The sequence below is a fragment of the Scardinius erythrophthalmus genome (assembly GCF_964197995.2).
Source record: "Scardinius erythrophthalmus genome assembly, chromosome: 2".
In the NCBI taxonomy this organism is placed as follows: domain Eukaryota; kingdom Metazoa; phylum Chordata; class Actinopteri; order Cypriniformes; family Leuciscidae; genus Scardinius; species Scardinius erythrophthalmus.
This window is the reverse complement of record NC_138222.1, coordinates 4,969,149-4,996,890: the sequence shown is the minus strand read 5'-3', so window position 1 is coordinate 4,996,890 and position 27,742 is coordinate 4,969,149. Positions and strand designations below refer to the sequence as shown.

General features: G+C 36.5%; 1 protein-coding gene across 1 annotated transcript in view; it reads right to left on the bottom strand.

Moving 5' to 3' along the window:
• znf609b (zinc finger protein 609b) overlaps window positions 1-27,742 on the bottom strand; it is a 59,513-nt gene that overhangs the window by 28,026 nt on the left and 3,745 nt on the right. Inside the window, exon 2 of the mRNA XM_081359642.1 lies at window positions 20,273-21,141. Within this exon, the coding sequence (XP_081215768.1) occupies window positions 20,273-21,016 (744 nt within the window). The 5' untranslated portion in view covers window positions 21,017-21,141. The remainder of the gene's footprint in view (window positions 1-20,272; window positions 21,142-27,742) is intronic.

The window sequence follows — 27,742 nt, the reverse complement described above, 5'->3', positions numbered from 1 at the left end:
TTGTTTTAACCACTGCACGTGTGGAACACCATTGTTTTTCCCTACTTTGACGTTGTGAACACACCTGGAAATAAAATGGTAACACTTTACAATAAGGTTCATTAGTTAAAGGAATTCTTCACCGATTAGCATTAAGCTTTGCATCAGTAGAAACCCGGTAGTATTTTCGAGTGACCGTGCTTCCCTCCCTCATGTCCCCCTGAGACGAGAGATTTCTGTATTGTGTGTCTGGAAAAAAAACTCAGATGACGCAAAAATCATCATTTATCGTCATCAGAGGTTTTTCTGTCCAGAGGCGAGAGACTACAGCCAGTAGGAGGAGCTCATCCCGCATGTGTTCAACCCGCCCATAGGGGGATCTCACGATAAAACGCCGTCTTTTCAGTTTCGAGTCGACTAGTAGCCTAGCTGTATCATTTCTCCCGATACCGCCCTCTGTAGCCGGTAGGCGTGGCGTGGGAGTGTCCTCGTAGGGCAGCGAAGCAAGTGCATTCTGGGAGTTGTTGTCTTTCATCCACATGAGCCAAAAATACATTTTCTGGCTTTTCTCAGTCTAGAAGGCACCAACTTCTAAAATAATTTCACATTTCTACTACATAAATGACCCAATTTAAATACACATTCATCTTTCCAGCGGTGAAATATCCCATTAACATTAGTTAATGTATTAACTAACATGAACTAACAATGAGCAAAACATTTGTTACAGTATTTATCAATCTTTGTTAATGTTAGTTAATAAAAAATACAGCTGTTCATTGTTTGTTCATGTTAGTTCACAGTGAATTAACAAATACAACTTTTGATTTTAATAAAGTATTAGTAAATGTTGAAATTAATATTAACCAGTTCATGTTAACTAAGGTAGATAACTAATGTTAACTAATTAACCTTATTGTAAAGTGTTACCAAAAAAATAATGAAGGACACGGAGTGAGGTGCTGCCAGATAAGTACAAGATAGCTTGCCCTGCTGTCAGATGAGTGCTGTTGAATGCGCTTGAGACAAGTTTTACTCAACTAGCTACAACTTACGGTTGTATATTTGCCTATAAGGTAGTGATGGGGACGAGACCACCTATGCCGAGTCCGAGTCAAGACCGAGTCTTTGAAGGGTCGAGTCCGAGTCAAGGCCGAGTCTTTGAAGGGTCGAGTCCGAGTCAAGACCGAATCTTTGAAGGGTCGAGTCCGAGTCAAGACCGAGTCTTTGAAGGGTCGAGTCCGAGTCAAGACCGAGTCTTTGAAGGGTCGAGTCCGAGTCAAGACCGAGTCTTTGAAGGGTCGAGTCCGAGTCAAGACCGAGTCTTTGAAGGGTCGAGTCCGAGTCAAGGCCGAGTCTTTGAAGGGTCGAGTCCGAGTCAAGACCGAGTCTTTGAAGGGTCGAGTCCGAGACGAGTCCGAGAAAGCAGAAATCGGTCTCGAGACCGGACTCGAGTACTACATCAATACTATAAGGGGCTGTTTACCCGACACCGTTTTCAGCTAAAAACTTAAAACTTAAAACTTAAAAGCGTTTTGGCCATTCATTTACATGACAACACCGTTTTGGGTGGCTGAAAACGTGTTTTAAAGTGCAAGTTTTTGAAAACGGTCTCTGTGTAAACAACAAAAACGCAAATCTGTGAAACCGATGATGTCATGCACATGTGTATTACGTGTTCAGTCTATAGTGTTTGTTATTTTATAGAATACAGGGGTTTTTAGTCGTTTTCGCGGATCCGTGTGAATTGGGATCGTTTGGACAATTGTGTCGTCTGTACGTGGAAAACTGCTCAGTTTTAAGCATATCATTGTCGTGTAAGCGTACCCTAAATGTCACAAATGCATGCAAGTGTTTCCATTTCACATAAAGGATTATCCTGCCAGCAAGCGAGTCTCTTTTTAACTTTGCAGACAGTAAAATTTGCAGACAGAGCGCAATAATTCTAACCCTATTCTAAAATATTTCACTAACATATTTTGCATCCAAAATTGTAGGCCCTTGAAATATCTTCCCTCATTTCCAACAGCACCATAAACTGCAGTGTGTGTTGCTGCTGGACGCAACAATATTGACACTTTCTTTTAATTTAAAGACAGACATAGTTTGTTTAGTAAACCAAAAACTGTTTCATTTCCCCTTCTGTACTGAAAACGTACCGACCGAACCATCATTTTTGCGTCCCGCTACACCTTTAGCATTACCCTGATTAAGGTCTATTGGGTGAGTACCAAAGGTGATCATCTAAACATTACGCTAAACAGCTTTCACACATAGCAGAAACCCAAGTCTGATATCAAACTAAACACACAAACCAAAGACGGTTAAAGCGAACGCCGGCTGAATTGCACTGCTCTGTTCTGATAGCAGCTGGACTGTGGCTCTGAGGCAGTAATCTGTCAGCTTTACTTAACTGCTTCTGCGCTTTCCAAGATAACAGATGACCTACGCTGATCAACTAAGCTTAGGCTTATTTCAAGCACTGAAAACATTATGTTGTCCATCGTATGCCTACATATGTCCTTTTTGTTGGACATATTTGATGGCAAGATAAAAGCTTTTAAACTTAAAGGCTGTTGGTTTAAAGCAGACACTGTTTGACAGAACTAAAGAAGTGATTATTATTACTTATTACTGATTATTATTACTTCTGTGTTACAATAATTTAAATTATCTCAGGAGTACTGGGATAAAGTTTATAGTTTGGATATAAACACGGATGTACGGTAGAGATCAAAATAGAGTAAAATAAAGGAACTTGACGCTTCAAACAATGATTCTATCAGTTACATTGTTAGCCACCAAGTGCTGACAAGTGACTGTTAAAAAATGTTTTATTTGTCATTGAAACAAGAATTGTTTCAAAATCACTCATTCATCCAGTAATGAAACAAGTGAAGTATTTATGAGTGAGTCATTAAATCATTCACTCAACCCGATTTATTTAATAATTCAATCAGTTTAATTAACATTTTGTCAGAACCTCTAGTAAATGACATGTTATTTTCTTTAGTTGTCTGTTCAGAATCATGGGAGAATCGTGATCTCGATTTTAAGGAAACAATCGTGATTCTCAATATATCCAGAATCATGCAGGTGAAATTTTTAAAATAGGGAAATAAATTTGTCTGTAATGCTCAGAGATTGCAAAATAGTCTTAAAAACAAACATGAAAAAGAATTGTGGTAAGATCATGGATCGTAAAAATCGAGATATGATATTTTGCCATAATGCCCACCCCTATGACCAGATTGCACAGGAAATCAAGGTGGAGTTAAACAAAGATAGGGTTTCTCTTGTTAGCATATCTGTAAAAGATCAAACCTCCCTGCGAGGATCTTAAAGGAGTGGGAGGTCTAGCCGAAGGGAAAACACAACACAATGGACTTGAACGCGGTGGTTTTAAAGTCAAGCCAAAATTCAATGCCAATGCTGCAACATGCGACACAACAGCAAACGTCATTTGTCTGATGCATAAAAATGATCTGAATAAAACAAAATGCTAAAATAAAACAAGAACATCCGCAGTGAGCATTTGCTTGTGCACTTTGAAAATGTGTTGGTTGGTGGACTGGCTTCTGCACAGCAGGTGTTTTAAACGCCATTCTCTCAACATGGCTCGTCGTGTCTAGACCATCCCCCAGTCCTGCCTCGCTTGGCCTCCTCCACGCAGCTGGTTAGCTTGGGCTCATGCCCAGTATTGTTTACGGGCCTGTGGGAGGCTGGAGGGGAAGAGGGAATGTCCCTGAGCTGAGCGAGAGTGGCGACCTGCATTCCTCAAAGCTGCTGCCCGAGAAAATGGACGCCTGAGAGCATTTATTGAAGCTGCGGGAAAAAAAGGGTTTACACTGATGTGTAAAAAGCCACCTTTGGAATTTTAACTTCATTATTAACACTTCTGTTTATTAAAAAAGAAAGATACAGATTTTTTGTGAACATGGCTCAAGGGACGTTCACACTGATTAAATCACCAAAGGTTAACGAGTTGCTATACGTTGTCTGTGTTCGTTTTGGCTGTCAATAGCGGCGTTTCAATTTACGCTCCAAATTTCACAAATTGAAAATACGCCTAATGAAAACACGAGAATTTCGCAAAAACTCCCATATATCAAAAGCATTTTGTAAGTAATAGCCATTTTAAATTGATTAATTATCCTGCTTTATTGCACTCTACACATCAAATGTCTATTTCTGTTTTAATTACAATGATGAATCAGTGATTCTCATTTGCATTACATAGACTAATCTGTCCAGCCACAATTTCGGAATGAACCTAAAAGATCACTAATGTCTGCGCTATTGCTTTGGCAAATCATCTTGTCAATCGAAACAAACTAATTTGCGATTTTGCATTTATGCATTTGGCAGACGCTTTTATCCAAAGCGACTTACGTTGCATTTCAAGGTACACATTTTTACATTCTTATCAGTTCTTGCTTTCCCTGGAAATCGAACCCATGACCTTGGCGTTGCAAGCACCAATGCTCTACCGTCTGAGCTACAGGAAAGCGATATAGTTTAGTGCGCTTATCACACGGCAAAGGCTATGATTTATTTAAATAGGTAAGCTATACAGCGTAGTTTATTAGTGAGGGGTTTCAAAAACGAGGCGTACTGTGTTCACATGATTCGGGTCTCAGTAAATGCTGTAAGCTCCATCACTGCATGTGCTGTGAGTTTAATATACATTTTTGACTACTGCGTGTCCAATTTTTTTGCATACATTTTGTTTCTTGCAATGATGTTACATTTATTGCAATTATGCACTTTTACTTTGATAGTCAGATTGAGATTTGAGCATTGTGTGTAGGCTATCTTACAAAATAAAACACAATTTGAAAACACCATTGTATTGCATTACGTTTGTTTTAAACCCAATTTTTTTTTTTACTTAAAACATTGTTCATTTACAATTATTCAGTTATTTGTAATATGCAATTTAATTGTAAAGAAATAAAAGTAGTTTTAATGTAGCTAGTTACTTTTTGATAGTAACTTGTAGTGAAGCTAACTACTTTTTCAGAAGTGTAGCTTTACTGTATCTTAACTACTTTAACTTATGAGTAGCTTGTAGCTTGTCAAACCACAGTTTGATATTAATATTAATATATTAATATCACATTTTCTATTAACACATCTGTTCAAAATAACAGTTTCTGTTGAGATTTTCGGTCAACATCTCAGTTCATGTGCACTTATAGAGGAGCATGTGCATTGGCTGCAATCACCAATAAAGCCAATCACGAAAGTCGACACTGCACAGCAACCATAGATGCATTTTGTTTTTTAGTGTGGAACTCGTATCACTTTTATAGGCTATTGAGTGAATAAAGTCCCACTTCAAATTTCACTTCCCTCATTTCCAACCCTGACTGAGAAAGGCAGGTAGGCAGTTTTATATTTCAACTTTGACAGTCCTAAAACACATAAATTTCACATTTTTTATTTATTTATATAGACCAGACCACTTTAACCATCTTGTACCCTCTGCGGGTCTATGGGCCCAGTTTGATAACCTCTGATTTAGACTCATTCCTTAATTAATTGAACCATTTGAACGATGCATTAACACACAAATAAATAACAAAGACGTGAAGAACAGTTGCTGAAAGCACTGCGGCTCATTCTAGTGGTTTGATGACGTGGTACCTTTCAGGACTGTTAGAATAGCAGACATTACATATTCTTGAACGAGGAGCGTTCTTGTCGGCCAGTGAGAACGTTTTCAGCTTGTTTGATCGAGACACAGGAGATCCAGCTAATTTCACGTTGCTTTGAGCGCTCTGTCAAACCACATCTTGCTTTCTTTTATCAAAATGCAAAAAGGATGGCTGGAAGACCAAAAAAAGAAAAAAGATCCAGATGTCAAGCCAAGCACTAATAGTATGTAACAGATCAGAGAGTGAGAGTGATCAAGAGCAAAACAGATGTGGGGGAGGGGGGAGAGAAGCAAAGTCTTTCCCCTCCTCCATAATACCACCTCCTGGTGTGACTAGTCATTCACTAACAACAGTATCTATTACAATAATAATCCACATTCTTGTCAAGGTCACCCTCTCTGGAAAAGGCTGGGCTGAGAGGAAATCCAGATAAGCAGCTCAGAAGCACAGACTCTCCGGCACTCTGCTTCGTCATACGCCTTTTCACAACAAATGCACAAAAAAAAAAAGAGCAACACGACTCGCTGCTTGATGCCAGAATAAACATCCAGCGTTCCAGCAACATGAACTAGAACTCTGGCCCACAATCCTGGAGAAAAACAAGTCTATTAATAAGACATTTTCCCAAATGTCCATTGTTATGATCTGTTTTTCTACTGCAGGTCACGTTAAATTGGTCTTATTACCACATCTTGGCTTGTTTTTAAATGCCTTATATTTTATTGTTTTAACCTTGTCCCAGAGGCAAAGGTGTCATAAAAATATGAATTACATGTTTACAACTATGATAATAAAAAAAAGATAAAAAAAAAAACATTTCCAGCATTTATCAAATTTTCAAAATCTAAGCCACAAACATTTCCACCAATTTTCCCACTAGTTTTGTAATGTTTGTGTACTTCAAGCTAAATCTGACAATATGATTATTGTGTGTTAGTTTCAATCAAGCTGTGATTTAATAATGCAATATGTTTAAGATGCATTAAAATGAGACTAAACTCTCTAAAATGTTTAAAATGTCATTTTCAAAAATGCTTTCAAACGCCCAATTGAGATGTGGTTGGATTTTCAGAAATGTTCATTTTCCGAGGTCAGATCAGCTGTGATGCGACTGAACAAAGAAAAGATTTAAGAATACTGCAATTATGTCATATGTTTATCTTATGTGTGTATATTTTAAAGTTCTGGTGTACAGTCGCACACAATGACAGAACCACAACAATGTTCTACATGCCCACTTACAAGACAAGTTGTTTTTCATGCTGCTAAATTTCCCTGGAGAACCACAAGCCAACTATTTATGGACAGAACGCATTCTGCCGCTTCCTCTAAACAGAGGAAAGACTCGATGTGGGTGGTACTCGGTTTAACAGATACAACTTATTTACAGAGCCAAGGGAAGAACAGCTTTTTCACAATTCTCTGAACTCTGAGCTGAACTTCAGTCTAGTGATATGAACAAAAGACGTTGATTGGTGACCACAAGGGGAAAAAACATCCATTCACGCGCAAACCTTCGTTCTGAATTGGCTCTCAAAACACGAATGTCAAGCAAAACAGCTGGAGTTGAAAAGATTTGTGTTTTACTACCACACATTTTGTACTCTTGGCAATGGCTTTCACATAATAGTTTGTTGAAAGGTGACTTGAAATACTACAGCTACAAATCTTTATGATTATTCTTTGCTGTTGTGTATGACAGCCTATCCAATAATAACAGCATTGAGCAAACCAGAATTCAGCTTTTCGCCATTGAATGTTTAGGGTTATCAGTTTAACACATTCATTTAGTAGTAATAGTGTAGTGTAGCGACAGAATGAAGCAGAATATAGGCTATTCAACATGCATATTTAACTACTTTTTAACGAGACAAGATGAAAAAGCTAAAAATGTTAGTCTGATACGCATGCAACGTGGACCAACAATTTAAAATAAATGCATGGACAGAATGCATTTGGTGTCTACCTGTTTCCATACACCTACTTTTATGCGCATTTTGGCACAAAAAATATCAATGGTTGTGCATAAATGATAAAAATGTGCATAAAAAAAACTTAAACGCTCAATGGAGGTTGATACATTTTTTTATCCAATAAGAAAACGTGTCCATAAACTACGATGGAAACACATTTACTAAATAAAAAGTGTGACTTTGCATAATGGGACGGCATAACTGCAGTTGTTTTGTTCATTGTGAAATGCCTGAGCCGAAGTCTGTCAGCAAAGTGTTCAGTATAATTCCCTCCCAGGACTTTCTCACACGACTGCGTTCCCAAACAACAACAGGCATCCTCCTCCGAAAGCAAGATAACACGACAGCGTTTATTGCGTTTCGTCTGCATGCTCTGAGGCCGTTGTCTAAACAGTTGGCTTCTTCATGGGATTTCATTCATTAAACAGCATGTCATTTAATAAAGTCCATCAAAAAAGTATTGATTAACAGATCTCTAGGCAAATAGATTTTTTTTAAAAAAGCATGAATGTTTATCAGCCCTACAGGAAAAAAAAACACGTGATGTGTGAAGAAACTGGTGAAACTTTAGATTTCTTTGAATAAAACTACCACACGTTCTAGTGCATTTGCTACTGAAGTTTAGAGATAGATAGTGGCTAAAAAACATTGGCAAGATAATTTGAAAAACAATTTTGGTCTCCTACACTCTAAAAAATGCTGGGTGGTTTTAACCCAATGTTGGGTCAAATATGGACTAACCCAATGTTGGGTTAAAAATGCCATTTAAAAATGGACAAATGCAGCTGTTGGGTTACATTTTTTATGTAACCAATGCAATTTGTCCATTTTTAAATTGCATTTTTGTCCATTTTTTATTTTGTCCAAAATGCAATTTGTCCATTTTTAAATTGCATTTTTTAACACAACATTGGGTTAGTCCATATTTGACCCAACATTGGGTTAAAACAACCCAGCATTTTTTACAGTGTAGCAATTATCAGTGAAAATTAGGGATGCACGATATATCGGCCACCATATCGGTATCGGCCGATATTTTTAATGTTATCATTATCAGCCCGATAAGAAAATTTGCCCATATATTGAAGCCGGTAAATAATGGATTATTTCCTTCAGCTGAAACACTTTAGATGTGCACTTCTGATTTGTAATCAGGCTCTCAAACATTATGTAAAAAAAAATTGGATTTATATTTATTGGCCAATGTTGGTTATCGCCTATGAAATAAAAAAATATTGGTTATCCGTATCGGCCAAAATGTTCATATCGGTGCTTCCCTAGTGAAAATCATTAACATGAAAAAGTTAGGACAAGGTTTCCAAGGCTCTCCTGCAATAGATGCCATTCAAACGAGATGTAGGCTATAGACTGTACAGCTATAGGTCAACAGCTTTAAAAAACACTTCACAATATTTTCAGTTTAAGCATCAAGCACTTCTACACTACTGGTTTATACAACCCTGAACGACACAACGATACAATGGTAAATTTGACAATGGAAGAAAAATAATCCAATGTCATGCATTCAAGAGCATGTGGACTCCAGCAGAGAGTAACAGCACCTTCGGTCAGTGGGAAAGACTACAAGATTTGTTTAAAAAGCTGTGCTGTCAAATTGTTTAGATATGTTATTAAAACCAAAATGCCAACTGTGATGTCCTCCTCGGTTTCTGTTCAGAATAGATGTAATGCACATTAAAACCAACATGTTTTGGGTACATTCAGAGCTTTCAGAAGCTGGAATCAGATTGACATGTAATGCTTCATACTGTTATTACTTGACAAAATGTTTTGTTGTACTGTGTATAAAAACTGGCTTTTCGTAAAAGCTCGTTAAAATGGTTATTTTCAAAAATGCCACTCGAAAGCATTAATCAATGCAATCATGTGGAAAATATGCACAAACAGTATCCAAGGAAATTCAAGTTAAATCAAACCATCATATGGTGTAGTTACACCAGAATTGCTAAACAATCAAAAAATAAATAGATCTTATGTTGAATACACACACACACATATATATATACATATATATATGAAGAGTTCAGATGCAAAAGCCTCTAAGTGCCATCTTAAATTTTCTTCTAGAATGATCATTTTTATCAAGCTTGTATATTTAAGTTCAGTAATTTCACTTAAATGACAATTGATAGGTAATTTTCATTGCCATTTACTGAACTTAAATATACAAGCATTGATAAAAATAATAAGTAATACTGTTCTACAGCCTAGCATATTGTAAGAGGATAAGTAGCTAAATATCATTAGAAATCCCAATCTCAAACCAAGCCATTCATGTCATCTCCCCTGATCAATAAGGGCAGTTATTGGCATGAGCTCAACAGTTCAACTATAATAAAGCACCAGACACATGCGTTAGATCAATATTCCTATCAGCATCATCTGTACGATCATTGCTCTATTGGATCAAACCCTTTTAAGGGGCCCTATCTGTATGTGAAATTCAATACACACAAGCGGATACATTTAAAGGGACAGTTCACCAGTTAACCCCCCTTATTTTTTATGCATATTTTTCTTCCATGGAACAAGGATATATTTTGCAGAATCTCTTCTATAACCGTTTTTGTTTTCCACTCAAAACAAAGGGTTAAATAAGGGTTAAGATAACTTAAACATCAATCATGATAGCACAAATGGCATCTGAGAAGGTCGCAGTAGGGGCATGCAATTAACGCTGTGCAGACTTACACTTTTAAAGACCAAGAGGAAGGGCAAGTGATTCATTAATAACTGCAGTCATCAGTGTAACCTTGAGTGCAGAAACTCACACAATCTCAGGAAAAACACACCGATGCTAGGCATGTTAAAACATCATCAATCGGATGCAGTGAGGAACAACATTGAGTGATTTATATCTAATCAGTGTGTGTGTGTGTGTGTATCATTACAGTTCAGATACAGATGGACACCGCAGATAAAATGAATCAAAACTGATTCTGGCCAGATGCTGTAAACGCAATTGGCATGTCCTCTAATTTCACCTCATTTGATTTGATATTTATTGAGTCTTCTGATGAAGCCAAGCTCTCAGTTTTGGGTTTAAAGCCCACTAATGTTGTCACGATACTGACAATTCTAACTTGGATACGATACCTTCAAAAATATTCAATATAATTTGATACCAGGGGCGTAGCCAGAATTTTATTTTTGGGGGGGCCAATCTTAAAATGAGGGGGCAACTAATATATTTAAATATATAGGCCTATATATATATATATATATATATATATATATATATATATATATATATATATATATATATATATATATATATATATATAGGCTATATATAAATATAGCCTAGGCTAGCGACATAGCTCGGCGATTATTATCTTTAACGTGAAGTAGCCTACGAGGGCGATTATAAAGTGTCAATCATGTCATCTTACTCAGCAAATATATAAAGAGTTTGGTTCCAAAATTAAATATATAGCCTATATATATAGGCTATATATATATATATATATATATATATATATATATATATATATATATATATATATATATATATATATATATATATATATATATTTAGTTCCCGCAAAAATCTGTATTGTAGGCTATCTGGTCGGTGTTAAAGTCATTTTTAATTTTTCGTAAAATGCGATATCCGTGGCAGTCAGCGCACCATTCCACGCTTTGTAACCCGTAACGGCGGCGCTTTGAAAAAACCCGGCATCCTAGTTTCCCTTCTACTTTGTAATCCACGAAATAATAATAATAATAATAATAATAGCCTAATAATAATAATTTTGACGGCACTGGTGACCCTATGGTGGTTTCTGCGGTGGGGGAGAAACGTAGCCATGATCGAAATCTAATAATTTAGGCTACTTGAGGAGATTAAGAAGATGAGGCACGCGGGAGGAGGACAAAATCTCGACTGTTGCTTGTTCTCACCATAGACTGTAAAAAAATGGTTCTCACACGACAGCATCAAACTTCTGTCACGCTGAAATTTTGACCCCAGGGGATCTTTTGAAAAACTTTCAATTGTTTTACTCAAAGTCAACGAAAAACCAAGCAGGACCAAGCCATTTTACAGCTGATCGCTGTAAAAAAAAGTTCAGGAGGTATTTCTTAGGGATGGTGATTTAATGTCGGCTATTTTTAGTCCAGTGCCTGTATAAGATTAGTATTGACCAAGTTCCGAGGCTGTCATATGTGGATCAACTTACTTTGTTGTGTATTTCAACAGTTAAAATATGAAAAATAATTTGTGTATTGATTCAATGGATTAATTGCATTTTGGAAAAAAAAAGTGTCATGAATTTATTGCATTTTGAGGGGAAACTAATCCTTTATTATATTTTAGAATATTTGAAAATCAAATATGGATTTAAATGTTGTTTTTTTATTATTTTTATAACCTAAATATGCTATGTGAAAGTTTGAAACAAAAAATAGTGGTTTTCATCTTTCCACTCTCTTGGTAAAGAAAACACATTATTACTCAAATTAATCATAATGGATTTAAATGTGTGGTCATCATCACTGGTTGTGAAGGCGGTTCATCAATTGCAAACAAGTCATTGCCCATTGTGCCGATCTGAGTCGAAGTCTCACCGCTATTCCTGTGATGAAATATACGTTTCTGTCTCCTAGCCGCTTCACTCGCTGTCGTCTTGTAGTAAGCTGAAGCAAACTCAGATGTAGATGGCTTATTTTCTCCTTCTCGCTCATCTTTTCGTGCGTAATATTGCACTTTGCACAACGCTGCCATTCACCGCATGAACTCTCGATAATCTTCACGCGAAGATGACGGCATAGGTTACGCACAACACGTCAAATCAAGTTTGAAAACAGCCGCATTTTACCGCGCAGTATTTTGATTGGTCAATCTATCAATTAGACTAACACATCAACAATTTCTTATTTTTATTATTTTATTTTAAGCAATCAGAAATATGAGGGGGCCGGACATGTAAATGAGGGGGCCTAGGCCCACCCAGGCCCCCTCGTGGCTACGCCACAGTTTGATACCACAGAGAAAAACTGCCATTTAGATCGTTTTAATATTATCCCATTGTTTATGTCCATTCATTGACAATCTCATCAATCAATATTTCCCAACATCAATAAGCACATTACACATCATAACAGTAATCCATGTAAATCGAGCAGTTTAATCAAGTCTTCTGAAGAGACGCAATCACTTCATTTAGACGCTTATTCACAATTTCACATATAAACACCGATCAGCTCTCTCACCTAAATGTTTGCTCAGTCAATGTATTTGTGTTTTTACAACGAGGTCATTTTAATTCAATAGCTTACAGAGAGAACAAGGAAGCTTGATTTCAAACTTATCGAAAAGTCTATATTTCTGACAACATGTCTGAGTGGGAAAACCAACACCCATTTAAACATCAAGTCTCAAACATACAAAGTCTCAAGCTCTTTACAAGGCCATCATGTCATTTACTCAACCTCATGATCTTCAAAAGCTTTGTGTTTGCTTGGTTTTTTCTACTGCAAAATTCAATGAATAGCAGCTTTTGATTGTCAAGAAACCAAGATCTCCCTAGTCATACACCATTGCTCAATTGAACACACATCTTACAAATATTAACATATATATTAAGAAAAAAAGCTAATTAAGTTATCCACACAAACATAGCCTTCAAGTATTTCTCAGTTTTCCCAAGTAATTACTCAAGTAAACAACAATTAACAGTAGTGATGACATCTTTTTTTGTATTTGTATTTGATTGAATCACATGATTAATGATGACAGTGACGGATCGGATTAACAAGATTCAATATTTTGACAATTCAGATTTTTGTTTACATTAACGTAATACTGTATGTACATGCACACACACACACACATTACATTGGAAAGTAGAGATGACTGCGTAGACTCACACCCGCCTCTCACTCACTCGTCTCATTTGCTCCGGTTAAATAGTGCTTGTATTGTGTATAATTTTACTAATTCCTGTAGGTTTTATGTTCACAAGAGTGGCTTATTGCGCTTAAACAGTCAAATACAAACAACATTGTGTTAAAATGTCCATCCTGGAGAGTATTCAATTACACACAGTCAGTTTTGAAACCTAACTAATTGAGAAAGAAAACGCAAGTTGTGTATCAGTATATTGGATCCGTGGATAAACTCTTAAAGTGACAGCAGCCTAATATTCCTGCTGCGCTCTCTGTCACGGTAATAAAAGAACAAAAGACAAAGAAAAATCACTCACTACTCTTGACTGAATAACTTTTGGAACTAATTGTAAGCATTAATCTGTATTTAATTTTTACAATGAAGACTATCCAGTGTTATTTTACATTTGATTACTTTATTTTCTGTAGTATTTCTTACCTGAATATACTGTACGCCCACCTGAAAAACTTAGAAAATACTTTTTATTTGTTTAATTGCTCTTATTTTATTATTATTGTATCTTTTTGCATTGAGGAAAAGTAGATTTTTGTTTGTTTATGCTGTCAATTACAGTTCTTTGAAAGAAAATCGGAATCGGCAGAGCACACTTACAAAATAATTGGAAATTGGAATCGGTGCATCTCTATAGGAATGTGCCATGCAGGTACCAAATTACTACCAATATTGTATAAATACTTCTACTGGTGAAGGTACTTTTTTTTTTTTTGTATCAACTTGGTACCCAAGTACCAGCAATTTCAAATTCCCTACTTAAAGCGATCCTTCACCGATTAGCATTAAGCTTTGCATCAGTAGAAACCCTGTAGTATTTTCAAATGACCGTGCTTCCCTCCCTCATGTCCCCCTGAGACGAGAGATTTCTGTATTGTGTCTAAAAAAAAAACCTCAGATGACACAAAAATCGCCATTTAGCGTCATCCGAGGCTTTTTTGGCCCGAGGCGAGAGACTTCAGCCAGTAGGAGGAGCTCGTCCCGCATGTCTTCAACCCGCCCATAGGGGGATCTCACGATAAAACGGAGTCTTTTCAGTTTCGAGTCGACTAGTAGTGTAGTTGTATCATTTCTCCCGATACTGCCCTCTGTAACTGGTGGGCGTGGCGTGGGAGTGTCCTCGTAGGGCAGCGAAGCAAGTGCATTCTGGGAGTTGTTGTCTTTCATCCACATACATTTTCTGGCTTTTCTTAGTCTAGGAGGCACCAACTTCTAAAATAATTTCACATTTCTACGACATAAATGACCCAATTCAAATACACATTCATCTTTCCAGCGGTGAAATATCCCTTTAATGCAAAGAACAGCCAGAACATTCTGCTAAATAACTCATTCTGTGTTCCATGCAGGTTGGAAAGTTATATGGGTCTGGAATTAAATGAATACAAGACAATTTGTTTATAATCATTTAAAAAAAATCTATACTTAAAGCTATATTGTAAAACCCAACTCTCCAATAGCTATTAATTACATAGGTGCTCACAGGAGAGAAAAGGGTGGCAGGTCATGGTCCCTGAGCTCAGGTCATGGCTGACATTTATTATGGAAACATGGGAGTATGGATGCATGAGCCTTTCATCTCACATGTGCACTTCGCTCCCCTGAAGCAGCAAAACATATTGCACAGCACGTCCTCTCAACATAAAACATCCATAGCATTACATGATGTAATGAGTAACTGAGACTGACTGTGCAAGCAAGGCTCGATTCATCCAGGGGCTCCCATGACCAGAGGGTGTGAAATAGTGAAACAAACAGCAGATGAATGTGAGAAAGGGAAAGCATTTTAACAAAAATGATTTGTTTTAAACAGATGAACAGCTGGCAAATCTTTGAAGAAGATGTGTGTAAAAAAAAAAAAAATTATATTGGTCTTTAATTTAGTTAGTTGATATGTAGTTAGTAGGGCCAGTGATATATAAGAGACTTCACAAAGTTCCTAGAAATATACTTATGGTCATGTAGATGTAATTAGAGCTGGATAAAATGTTCAAAAATGTATTTTTGTTTAAAATACAGATCCTGATTCTCCCACAATTCTGAATAGACAACTAAACCAAATAACATGCCATTTTCTAGAGGTTCTGACAAAATGTTAATTGCTGCAGTCTATTTAAAAAATATTTAATAAATTTTTTTTAAATCGGGTTGAGTGAATGATTCAATGACACACTCAAAGACTTCACTAGTTTCATGATGAATCAGTGTTTTTGAACGAAACTCTTGAATGAATGATTTAATGACAAATAAATGTAATGGTCATGTGTCGCCACCTACTGGTGTAACGATGTAATTAATACAATCTTTATTTGAAGCGTCAAGTTACTTTCAAAATGTTACTTTCTCTATTTTGATCGCTACCGTAGACATCAGTGTTTATATTCGAACAATAACCTTATATCTCAGTTCTTATGTGAAAATTTTAATTATTGTAAGACAAAAAATTAATGATACTGTGAAGCAGTTTCAAACCTACACGACAACTGCTCTCTCTGGATCAGAACGCAGATCTGAATGTTCGCTGTGATCGCACTTGTCAAAGGCTTAATAGTTCAATCGCTGTCATTTAGGAATAAGATCATGTGGGTGTTTGAATCAAGATCGCATCTTGTCAGCTCTAATTATCCCAAACTATACCATTACGATATCAAGATCACCCTGAAGTTTCTGAGATGCAAGATTTTCATGCAGCATTCAATGCCAATACACACAGATTTGTAAACTGTGAACTAAAGCGGCGCTAGATGCTGCCTGGATTGTCTCCTACACAAAGAAACCCGACATAATTCTGTCGCTGAAATCTTTAACAATTCCCTCTAATCTTCTTAAAAGGATCTTTCCAGTGACACTAACCTCATTAGAGAGAGTAACTCGACACACAATGCCAGAGCACAAAGATGTTAAACACAGCATAAGACTATCTAAGCATCCTTGAATGGCAGCTCTTTATACATTCGGCAGTATAAGAAAGAAGTATGAATGAGATCTTGTGATTTTCTTGATCAAACAATAACGTTCCACTTTTCACAGCAGACCCAAGGGCTTAAAGTATTGTGCTTGTCAAATTGAAAGAACTGCCATTGTAAAGAGATTCATGATGGTCCCAATGGCCACCCCCACATTACTTTATACAACAGCTGTTTTTGCAAAAGTTGTATGCTAAATAATTTTTAATTTCAGAAAAACAATGCGCTGCACATGCTACAGATTATGAAAAATTTTCTACAAAAATCACAGCAAGTTACCACCCTCATTCTGTACCGTGAGAGAGAGAGCTGTTCAAATGATCAGACCACATGCCGTAAACTGACTACACCACATCCCAATTCATAACATCCACCCTAAACACTCAGCCAGAGTAGGATTAGTGTGTCTCAAATAATGCACTGTATGCCAAAAGATTCTGGGATGAACTGTTTGCTGTGGATTTTCCAAAGTGTGCTTCAGGCCTATATTGTTCACAACCCCTGGAGTTTGCAGCATTTGTTAACTCTTTTAACTGTGACGAATGCGAGGCTGAAGCTGCAACAGTTTTAATAAGGATGAAAAATATATTGGAACCATAGTGGTTATTGGCTGATATTTGTGTTCTGTATTTATTTATTTATTTGTCTGTATTGATATTGGATAATGAACATGTAGATGCTCATTTCCACCAATTTTTAAAATGTCCGATAACTTTTGCCATCATCTACTCTAGCACTAAAAGGCATGGTGTTAGAAAATGGCGTTTCTTCTTTCCTGTAATAGGTCTCAAAAAGTATTGTTATACATATTTCATATGATACATATCGGGTTAGTTCGGCCAAAAAAATATTTATTTATTTTTTAACAATATCTTTGGATTTCTTCAAAACATAAAAGGTCTCATTATTAAAAGTCCATGTAACAAAAAACCTTACAAGTTTGAACTTTCATTTAGCATCGTGCATTAGAGTTGCACAATTACACACGTGATCTTATTCCTAAGCTTCAAATAAAGATTGTATCATTACAACATTACACCAGTAGGTGGCGACAAGTGATTATGAAAAATCATTGAATCATTCATTCACGAGAATTGTTCAAAAAACCTGATTCATCCAGTAATGAAACAAGTGAAGTGTTTGTGAGTGAGTCATTGAATCATTCACTCAACCTGATTTTTATTTATTTAAATAATTAAATCAAATTAATTACATATTTTTAATAGACTGCAGCAATTAAAATTGTCAGAACTTCCAGAAAATGTTTTCTCAGACTTGCGGGGAAATTGTGATCTCTATTTTAAACAAATTGTTTTGTAATTTATCCAGAATCGTGCAGCTCTAATGTGCATTGATCAATTGTTTTTGAATAAAAGCCTATATTAAATCTGTACATAATATAAAGTGATTGTGTTTCTTCAGAAGACATTTTTGAGTGAACTAACCCTTCAAATTAATTTAATTTACAAGCATCACAACATTGAGGAGGAAAAAAAAAACATTGCTTATCATAGTGTGACCCAATTAATACTTTGTATTTTCAGTAGTGCAATTAAGTGAATTGTGACGAAGTCCTGATTTCTTCACCATTCCTCTTTCACCTCAGTGGAACTGGGAGTGCTGACAAGCTCCTTAGTGTGTAGGAAGTTAAAGACTTCATCCACTTACAAAGCAACCCCTCTCCCCCCTTTCATTTAGCCAGATCATTTGTTCCCCCTTCTCTTTCCTCTGTCCTTTTTTCTTCGGCAGATTCGAGCAGAGCACCTTCCAACCCCTCGCAAAGCTACACCCAGACTCCATCGCTGGCATTTAACACATGATCTCTCCAACCTCCGTTTGGAAGCACTGCGGCAACTTGAGGCATTCAACAGTCCTCTCTCATTTATTCATTCCTTCTCTCATTTATCGGTCTCTGTTTGTTTATCCCCCTCTGTTCTGCCCTCTAGCTTTCTCTCTGCTCACATTGAGAGGTGAAATGAGGCATGCTGGAAATTTGCTGGCTGACAATGGAGGACAGCTGCTCTCACTGCTCAAGCCTTTCATGAGCTGAATTAGCAGTGCTAGCTCGCTCGCGCGCTCCCTTCCCCCACCCTCGCTGCTGGCTTTAACACCCATCCAGACATACTCGCAGTCGCCATGCACAAAGCTGAGGGAAATGCACCACGGAAAGGCTTTGTTTCACAAATCTGCCATTGCTCTAATTGCTGATTTTTTTGCCACCTTGTGTTTTACTGCATTCCTTCTCACATGCTGCATCATAAGCTAAAATCATTTTAGACGCTATTAAAAAAACAGTGTTGCACCATCCAAAACTATCACCAATACTAAAATTTAGAGGTCAACCAGTTGGATTTTGCAGACACCAAAAACAAAGGAGGGGAAAAAGCAGATTATCTATTAATCAGTCAATAGTTTATAAAATATATTGAACATATAGATACACTAAATGCATCTCTTCTTGGAAAAATTGGCCTACAGGAATTCAATTCACATTAAATACCAATGCGCAATTAACCATCACAACATAAACTGCAAAACGGACCCATTTTTTTGCACAAATCACTGCATTCTTACTTCAAGTTTGGAATCGTTTAATTGCATAATATCTACTTGACCCGAGAACCAAGTCATGTGAACAATCACAGAGAAGCAAACATCTCTTTTTGTACTGATGTTTCCAAGAAGATTGCGCACTATGAATATCTGGGAGAGTACAGGGTTTGGCTTTGATTTACAACATTTGGGTCATCAATATCTGAAATTATGGTTACCTACCTAATCTACCACAGATTTATTTTGTCACACCATGCTACTGAAAAGACAAAAAAAGCTTAGGGAGTGATCTTAAAATGGGCTTTAAAACCATCTCCAGAAGACACATGGTAGGCTCTTTATGGTGACTGGAATTTCAATGTTGGCAAGTCTACGCAACAAAGCACAACATCAGCAAACATAATCCTGAAATGAATATGACAATCCGCATTTGTTCTTTTAGTCGAACGGCATGTACTTGCAAAACGTTAGGCTACACAATTAAGTTTTTAACACAGTGGAAGCCACAACTGTTTCTTTCCAATGTAAAAGCTACAAACAAACACTGTCATCACTTATCTGCTTAAGACCTGAAACTGGATTTGAAGCTTTAATTGGAATTTCCTTCCTAATTTTAATGATTCCCAGAAGCACAGAAGTTGTTCTGTTCAGATTAAAAGCTTGTGTAGATGCAGATAAATGACCTTCTTCCAACCCTTCCCCCACAGCAAGTTTAGGCCAGTGGGTTCGAGGGGTCTGAGCTTCTTTCCTCCCCTCCCCCCCAAACACATCTTTGGCTCCTGGGATTAACAGCCAAACCAGTCCGAAACTTCCCTCTATTCAAAGACCGGAACGACAGGGGGGAAAAAACAAGCCAAACAAATTTGTAACGTAATAGTGTTAGCATAATACTGTAAATACTGCTTGAATACATTTTTATACACACTGTGATCATGATCATTTTTTTGTAAAATATCTTTTTTCAAATGCCAGATCCATGACCTAACAGTTGAAACACCATGATTACCTTATTTGGGTAATGCAAGTTTAAATCTGGTCTTTCTGAGCAAAATATTTCCATCACAAAGCACACACAATGTCAGAAACAGGAGGAAACAACTCACTTGCATTCAGGAGGATTAGGTCGTTAATATTGACTCAAGTTATCAATACGTCAATAACACAATTTGCAGTAGCTGCTAAATGGCTGAAATACACAAGCGGGCCATCCGCGCTTACCTTTTCATTTTTCATCTTCTTCAGAACTCTGCATTCCCCATCAAGCTCCTCCGGCTCGGATTTAATAGCTAACGGAGAGACAATTCCAACAGTTTCCAGAGCGTTATTCCCAAGTTGCTCTGTCACAGCAATGTCTGCGTTCTGCGTATTGTCAAAGGGCGTGTTGCGCGTGCTTCCAAACGCCTGAGCGTTCACAACTATCTCCTTCTCAATTGCCACGACTGCAACTGGTGCGCTTTCGCTTTTTTCTTTCTTGTTTTTCCCACTCGATACTTCCTTTTCCTTTTTGCTGTTTGGCACACCGCGTGAGGCCTTGGCGCCCTTCTCGGCACCTTTGCCCGTAGCGGAGTTGCCGCCTCCTGAACTACCTGTCGCACCGGTAACCTCCCCTTGGGTCCGTCCCTGATGCTCCTTTTTTGCTCCATCTGCAGCTGGAGACTTGCTGCTATTGTCTTTAGAATTTTTGTTGCGCTTGGATTTGGATTTGCTCTCTTTGCCCTGAGGGGCACTAACTGGGCTAACGAACTTGATATTGTCTGGCAGAGCCGCTACTGCGCTGGGTGGAGCTGCCATTCCCCCTCCGTCCTTGGTGCCAGACATCTCGAGTTTGTCCTTCTCTAGGTCAGCGTCAAGGTCGATAATCAGATTTCCAACCCCGATATCCCACTCATCACCGCTGTCGTAAGTGTCCACCGCATTCGAGTCCACACCTTTCCCGCCTGCAGTGCCACCACTTAGGGACATTTTAGTGCCAGCGGCCCAGGTTTGTCACAGTAACGTCTGATTTCTCAGACTGCCAGGGTGTGGGGAGAAGGAGAACAGTGGCCTCAACGTATTGATGTCAACTTCCCAGTCGCCCACATTTTGCCCTAGAGGAGAGACACACAAAGAGGGATTATCTGTCTTGAAATTGTACTCTGAAAATGAAACGGTAAGTGATGAATATGCAGCACTAAATAAGGACTTGGCTTACCACACAAGAGCAAACACACAAAACGCGAGCAATAACTTTGAAAAGCAGGAGAGATATAGTGTCCCAAACAGATGCAATCAATCTTTTCCATGTTAATTTCAGAAACTCAACAGAAAGGAATGTTTTCTTGTCATTATTTTCAGGTACCTTTTTATCTCATCGCATTCGATTAAAATTTCAGTAGCAATTTATTTTACAGTTCTGTTATTCATGTATATACTAAGTACTTTTGGTTACAGTTTATTTTAAGGTGTCGTTGTTACAATGTAATTATATATTTAAGCATTGAGTAATATTAAGCAACTACATGTACTTACTATAGGGTTAGGGTAGGATTAGGGATTGGTTGAGGCTTAGTTGCATGTAATTATGCATAATTTACTGTTATAACTATAGTAAGTACATGTAACATATGTAACACGGACACTGTAAAATAAAGTGTTTCAGTACTTTTTATAGTAATAACTGATTAATAACTACATACTAACCATAATCCTAACCTCAACCCATGTTAAGTCCATGTAAGTAGGGCTGCTCGATTACGGCAAAAAACAATCAAGATAATTTTGGTCAGTATTGAAATGATATGATATGAGACGATATGATCAAAGTCTTATTTCATTATACGAGTAATTTCCAATATCAGTAAAATTTCACAATTATCGATAGGCTATTTCAGCAAAAACTAATAATAGGTTAACTAATGTAGACAATGTTACAGAAGACAAGTAAACAGAGAGCAATACATTAAGAACAAAGAAACTAATTCAACAAAATGGAGAAAAAATATAGCTAATAGCCTAAAACAGAAACTGAATGCAAATGTAAAAACACTGCATAGTCTTCACTTTATACATTAAATATAGATTACTCCTTATCAAAGCTACAAAAGTTATTCATTCAAGAGCAGTGAGTGATTTTATCTTTGTCTTTTGTTGTTTGATGAACATTAATGTCAGACTGAAGCAGGAATATTAGGCTGCTGTCACTTTAGGAGCTAACGCACGGATCCAACATACTGTTACACACAACTGTTTACATTCACTTAAGACATAATCAACTGTGTTTATGAGGATACTTCCCAAAATACAATTAAAAAAATTTTGTGTGTAGGCTATTAAACCATTTAGGCGAAGCCCACAGTATTCTTTGCTTATTGAAAGCACAGAACGCTGCCTAGGGAACAGTGTCTCTTTTGCGGCTTAATGCGCTCTTAATAACACTGTTTAATATCAAACAAACATGTCCCGTAGTTGAGCAACAGAAGACTATATTTTACAACACTCACTTATTTGGCTGATTTGGATGTTAGGTTTGGCGCAGTGAGGAATGCACCGTTTATGTGGCAGCGGTTAATAATAGTTTAACTCGATTATCTTTAACTCGATTATGTTTTCATAAACGTTGGAAGCCAAAATCAAAAATCAATTACGATTAATTGCACAGCCCAACCATGTAGTTACCTTTTATTACTCGTTCTTTCTTGGGTCAGTACACCATAAATGCATGTACTGTTAAATTAAGTGCAAACAACATTCCATAACTTATTAAATCATTTCTAAGCATTTTGACGATTCAGCGATGGCAAAACAAAGGAAACACTTGCATAAGAGTCTAGAAAGACCAGTTCTACTATTCATCCAGATACAAGAGCAGTAAAGATACATAAAGTTATACACTACAACCTTCATGCACGGACATCAAAATGGATGATGATTTGGTGATTGTGAACTTTATACACAAAATATTAAAATAAAAAATAAAAAAAAATCATTAGTCTAGTGAAAGAGATTGGCCAGGACAATTCATTCAATTATCATTAATCAATATGTGGCCATTTTACAGCTGTTTACACCTGGTGTTTTAATGTGTCTCTTTTGTCCACTTTCCACCACTTCTGTCCTGATTTCTTCGAGGGGAGGGTCTATGGGCGGGTGAATGTGTGGGCTTTTCAGATCTTTCAATCTAATGGAAAAAATAAGCTTACACAATAGGGTGGTCCTTATTTTTAAAGTCTCCAATTGTCATGCTCTTAACCCTTCAAATTGTTCCTTTATATAAGAATATACAGCATGCCAATTTTTATGGCAGTAACAAAATAATTACTGGTAGCTCAATAGCTTTAAACTTTCTGAGATTTTGATGATTTTCGTAAAAACAGATCATTTGAATTGGTATTGTACCTGGCTAGTAAAATTCCAAAAAAAATCCCCATAAAATGCACCATATATTCCTAAATATGTATTTTAGATACATATCTCAGTTTACTTATTGTAAAAACTAAATCCAAATGAATCCATCCACGACCCGGTTTAGCAGATTTACCTTTCCTGGTGGAATCAATACATATTTCTATTGATGATCACCTTGGTTATTGTTTGGGTTTAGAGCACATTTTTTGGTTTAAAAAATTACATTACGTTCCTTGAAATTGACCTGGAACTTTGGTCGAATCAAGCAGATTATCAGGAGGCACAGGCAACCATACAATGAAAGTAATCAATGATCACGCCGAGAGAGGAGTGGCTCTGATTCAAGAATACAGTGGCTATCTCACACACTCTGAAGAACAACTGCAGTTTCTCCTTCATGTGGTGGAAGATCATCAGAGATCTGCTGAGCATAAAAAATGAGGGATTGTTGAAAACTTTTTGCTTTTTTTGAGATTGTTGTCATGTCAGTGTTGCTCTGATTTCAATCAAATGTAATCATTTGCAGCAAGTTTTAATATTACTTGCATATCATAATAACGCCGCACAGCTTAACATAGGCAATCTTCCACATGATTGAGCTACCTCTAAATATCATTTTTTTTTGTCAACATTTTTGCATATTTCTAATTTTGAAGTTAAAAGGAACAGTTTAAGAGGTTAAGACACTAACATTCTGCACACACAAAAAATTAGACTTGATAAGGACAATTACACAATTTAAATATGAACGTGACCGGAGATGATGGAAAAACACACGGAGAGCATCAGCTTTAGTTTCTGCTCTGACAGACTCAAGACCAGCCGAACGCTGTGAGTGTGTGTTAGAGATCAGGAATGGAGAGAGAACATTGTGTTTGGTACGTTTTTCATCTTTAAACCAAACTTGGGTCTCCAGCCGACAAAGTTTAAATCGCGTCTGGCTAGAGCTCTTCCCATAATGTTAATAAAGAGAAGACAGTCTTTTGTGGCTGTTTGAACACATTTTTAGACCCTGACCTGTATTTAGTGTCGTCCACCTGTGACCCGATCGACCAAAACGCATCTTAATACCTGTGAAATTTCCTTCTTTTGCCAGTTCCAAAATCTGCCAACAGTCATAAAAACAGATAATAAAGAGTTTTATGTTGCGTATGGCAACTCTGCTCTTTAGATATCTGCATAGGCCGTTAAAAAATATATTATCACTTGACCACTATTCAGCTGTTAAAAGTATATATCTTGCAAACAAGATTAACAGAGTTCCACTGAACAATAAGCAAAGTTTAGATAACAATGGCAACATTTTTGCAAAGACATTCACTTCTAAGTAGAAAACAGATCTGTGAAATTGTGAGCATTTTGACCTATATTATGTGCCAAAGTATTTGGTTAAGAACATGTGTCTGCTGAAATTGGGCTGCTTTCAAAGCCTGATGTTTGATGTCTAATTAAAGCAGCCATTCTTTAACACAGGTCATCTCTGCTTAGCCAGGGTACGGCCAAATAAGCCAACACAAGTCAAAGGAGCATGCACTTTGACCTCTGACAGCGTAAATAATTAACACTCAAGTCTGCAGCGTTTGTCCTGCAATGCCAATGAGCTCAGAGCTGGAAAATAACTTAAGAACCCGCTCACGCTAGATCTGTAAGCATCTGATCAACTCTTGTTACTCTATCCATATTTGAAATGCTTCACCAAGCTTAACTGCAGATCAGTTCAGCGAGCGGATGGCTTTGTTCATTAAGCTGGAGCTTATATTAGCCTTTCATTTACTTCCATATAAGTTTTCACAAGTCTCTGATCATCACAAAAGCCTAATAGTGGCATTGAATGTGAGCGATATCATTTCAGACACTAATTCCCTAATCAAGCATCTCGCATGAATCGATAACAGTGCTTCTACTTCCTACTAGGGATGAGTAGATCAGTTTCGTAATACAAACTTAGAACAATGATGTTTTATTTCAATGGTCAATCCTCAAGTAAAATGTATACGCAGTGTTTATTTCATTCCTTTAAAAAATGAGAGATACATGTATGTATGATACTTCTTATAAGTGTGTTAACAGGAAAACATTTTTGTACTTTGTTGTTAAAATTATATATCGAATTTTTGGGTTATTAAATAAATAATTATTAATACAATGCTTAATGTCTAAAATTAGCCAAAAGATATATTTAAAAAGAAAACGTAAAAAGACATATTCACACGAAAAACGTCAAAAAACGCAGGTCTCAACGAATATCCTAGTAAACATAATATGTTAGGCTATATCTTAAGTGAACAAACAGTTGAGAAATAAAATGCATGTGTATCAGTGTATGGGATCCGTGCATTCACTCTTAAAGTGACAGTAGTCTAATATTCCTGCTGCCATCTGTCATTACTGTTAATCAAACAACATAAGATAAAGAGAAATCACTCACTGCTCTGGACTGAATAACTTTTGTAACTTTAATAAGGTTTAATCTACATTTTATTTATACAGTGAAGTCTGTGCAGTGCGATTTTATATTGGATTATTCATTTTCTCTACCTGAAAAAGACTTTACTTGTCTTTAACAACATTTGAAATGTATATGATTTAGGCAAGTAGTTTTTGGTGTCACAGTCTTATTTAATAAGGTTTTGGGTCTATATATATATATATATATATATATATATATATATATATATATATATATATATATATATAAACATATATATATATATATATATATATATATATATATATATATATATATATATATATATATATATATATATATATATATATATATATATATATATATATATATATATATATATACACACATATATATATATATATATATATATATATATATATATATATATATATTTTTTATTTTTTTTTTACTGTTTTTGTGGTGGGACAAGTGAAAATTTTAGATACCATATTTTAGATACCAAAATATAGATACCATACCATATTCATACTAAATCATAAAAGCTTTTTGAATCTAGTCTTACAGAAACTTTCTAAATCCTAGATTTGAAAAATGTCTCTTTTCTATGTGAAATGAACATGGTTACTGTTACTAAACAGATAAGATAGGATTCTAAGTTAGGATGATAATTGGGTTGCCATTTAGACAAAGATTTGTTTTCTACCATAACCGAGCCCTTGGATTCCCTGTAACTATGCCTTGTAAATGATGATAGCCCACCAAGAACACGACGCAAAAGCTCGTGTTGATCGCAGGCCACTTCATTGACGAGCAGAATCCCAGATGGTCATTCGTACGTCTAAAGACTGCAGCTGTTCTGCTGGAACAAACAGTCGAAGAGGTCAAAGTCAGTGTACAACATCTGCAGCGAACCTGTCTGTGTATGTGAACTCATGTTTAATCCCTTTAAAAGTCCAGGAGACGCACAGCTTATTCAATCTGCTGCTTTTTAAACATGGCATTTACAGAATGAGTGTTGTGGGATCATGAATCCCGATATTTTTCAGCCTTTTGAAAATGTATGATATGCATCTTGATATTTATCTGCTGTAAAATGACTAAAAGTGGCTAAGGGAACTATTATATTGAGCAAAGAGCTGGTGTTGCCAAATACATTTAAGAGGCTAAATTCAACATCTGAAACACAGTAAAAATCTAAGGCATGCTTTTCACAGTTTTCCACTGAATGTACAAAGGGAAGAATGATATCGGTTCATTCCTTTTTATGTTCACCAATGTAATTGTGATAAATAGGTAGATTTCACTAAAAATCTTAAGCATCTAAAATGACGCTTGAAGAAGATTTCTGAAAACGGTGATGAATTGTTGAATCTGTGTTTGGAAACATTATAACAGTTAAGCGAAGTTAATCTCATACTAACGAAACGAGACATGCTGTCTTCAGGACACAAAGCCAAATAAACAATAAAATCAGCACAATATTCCAGTATAATAATATCAAATAATCAGCCCTATTGACACCACAATGTAACAAGGCTTCAAAAGCAGAATAACATTCATCTGCATTAGAAAGATAAAGCACAATCGCACCAAAGTGCATAACAGAGCACTTGTAACGTGCAATAAAGATCGAACGCTGAACTGAATGATGTGCAGAGCTTGAGCGGTGACAACTGTAAATTCATAATGAGAGTATGGATCTTTCTAAGCATTCACAAACATTACAGCGAGAGCTACAGCAATGCATCTCTATTCCACCGGCTCGGACATATTGATTTCCCTGGACTATCCCGACACAGGATCAGAGAACGTTCAATATCAAAGCTTGGAGCGCTACGCTATATATATATATATATATGGGCTGAAAACCATTT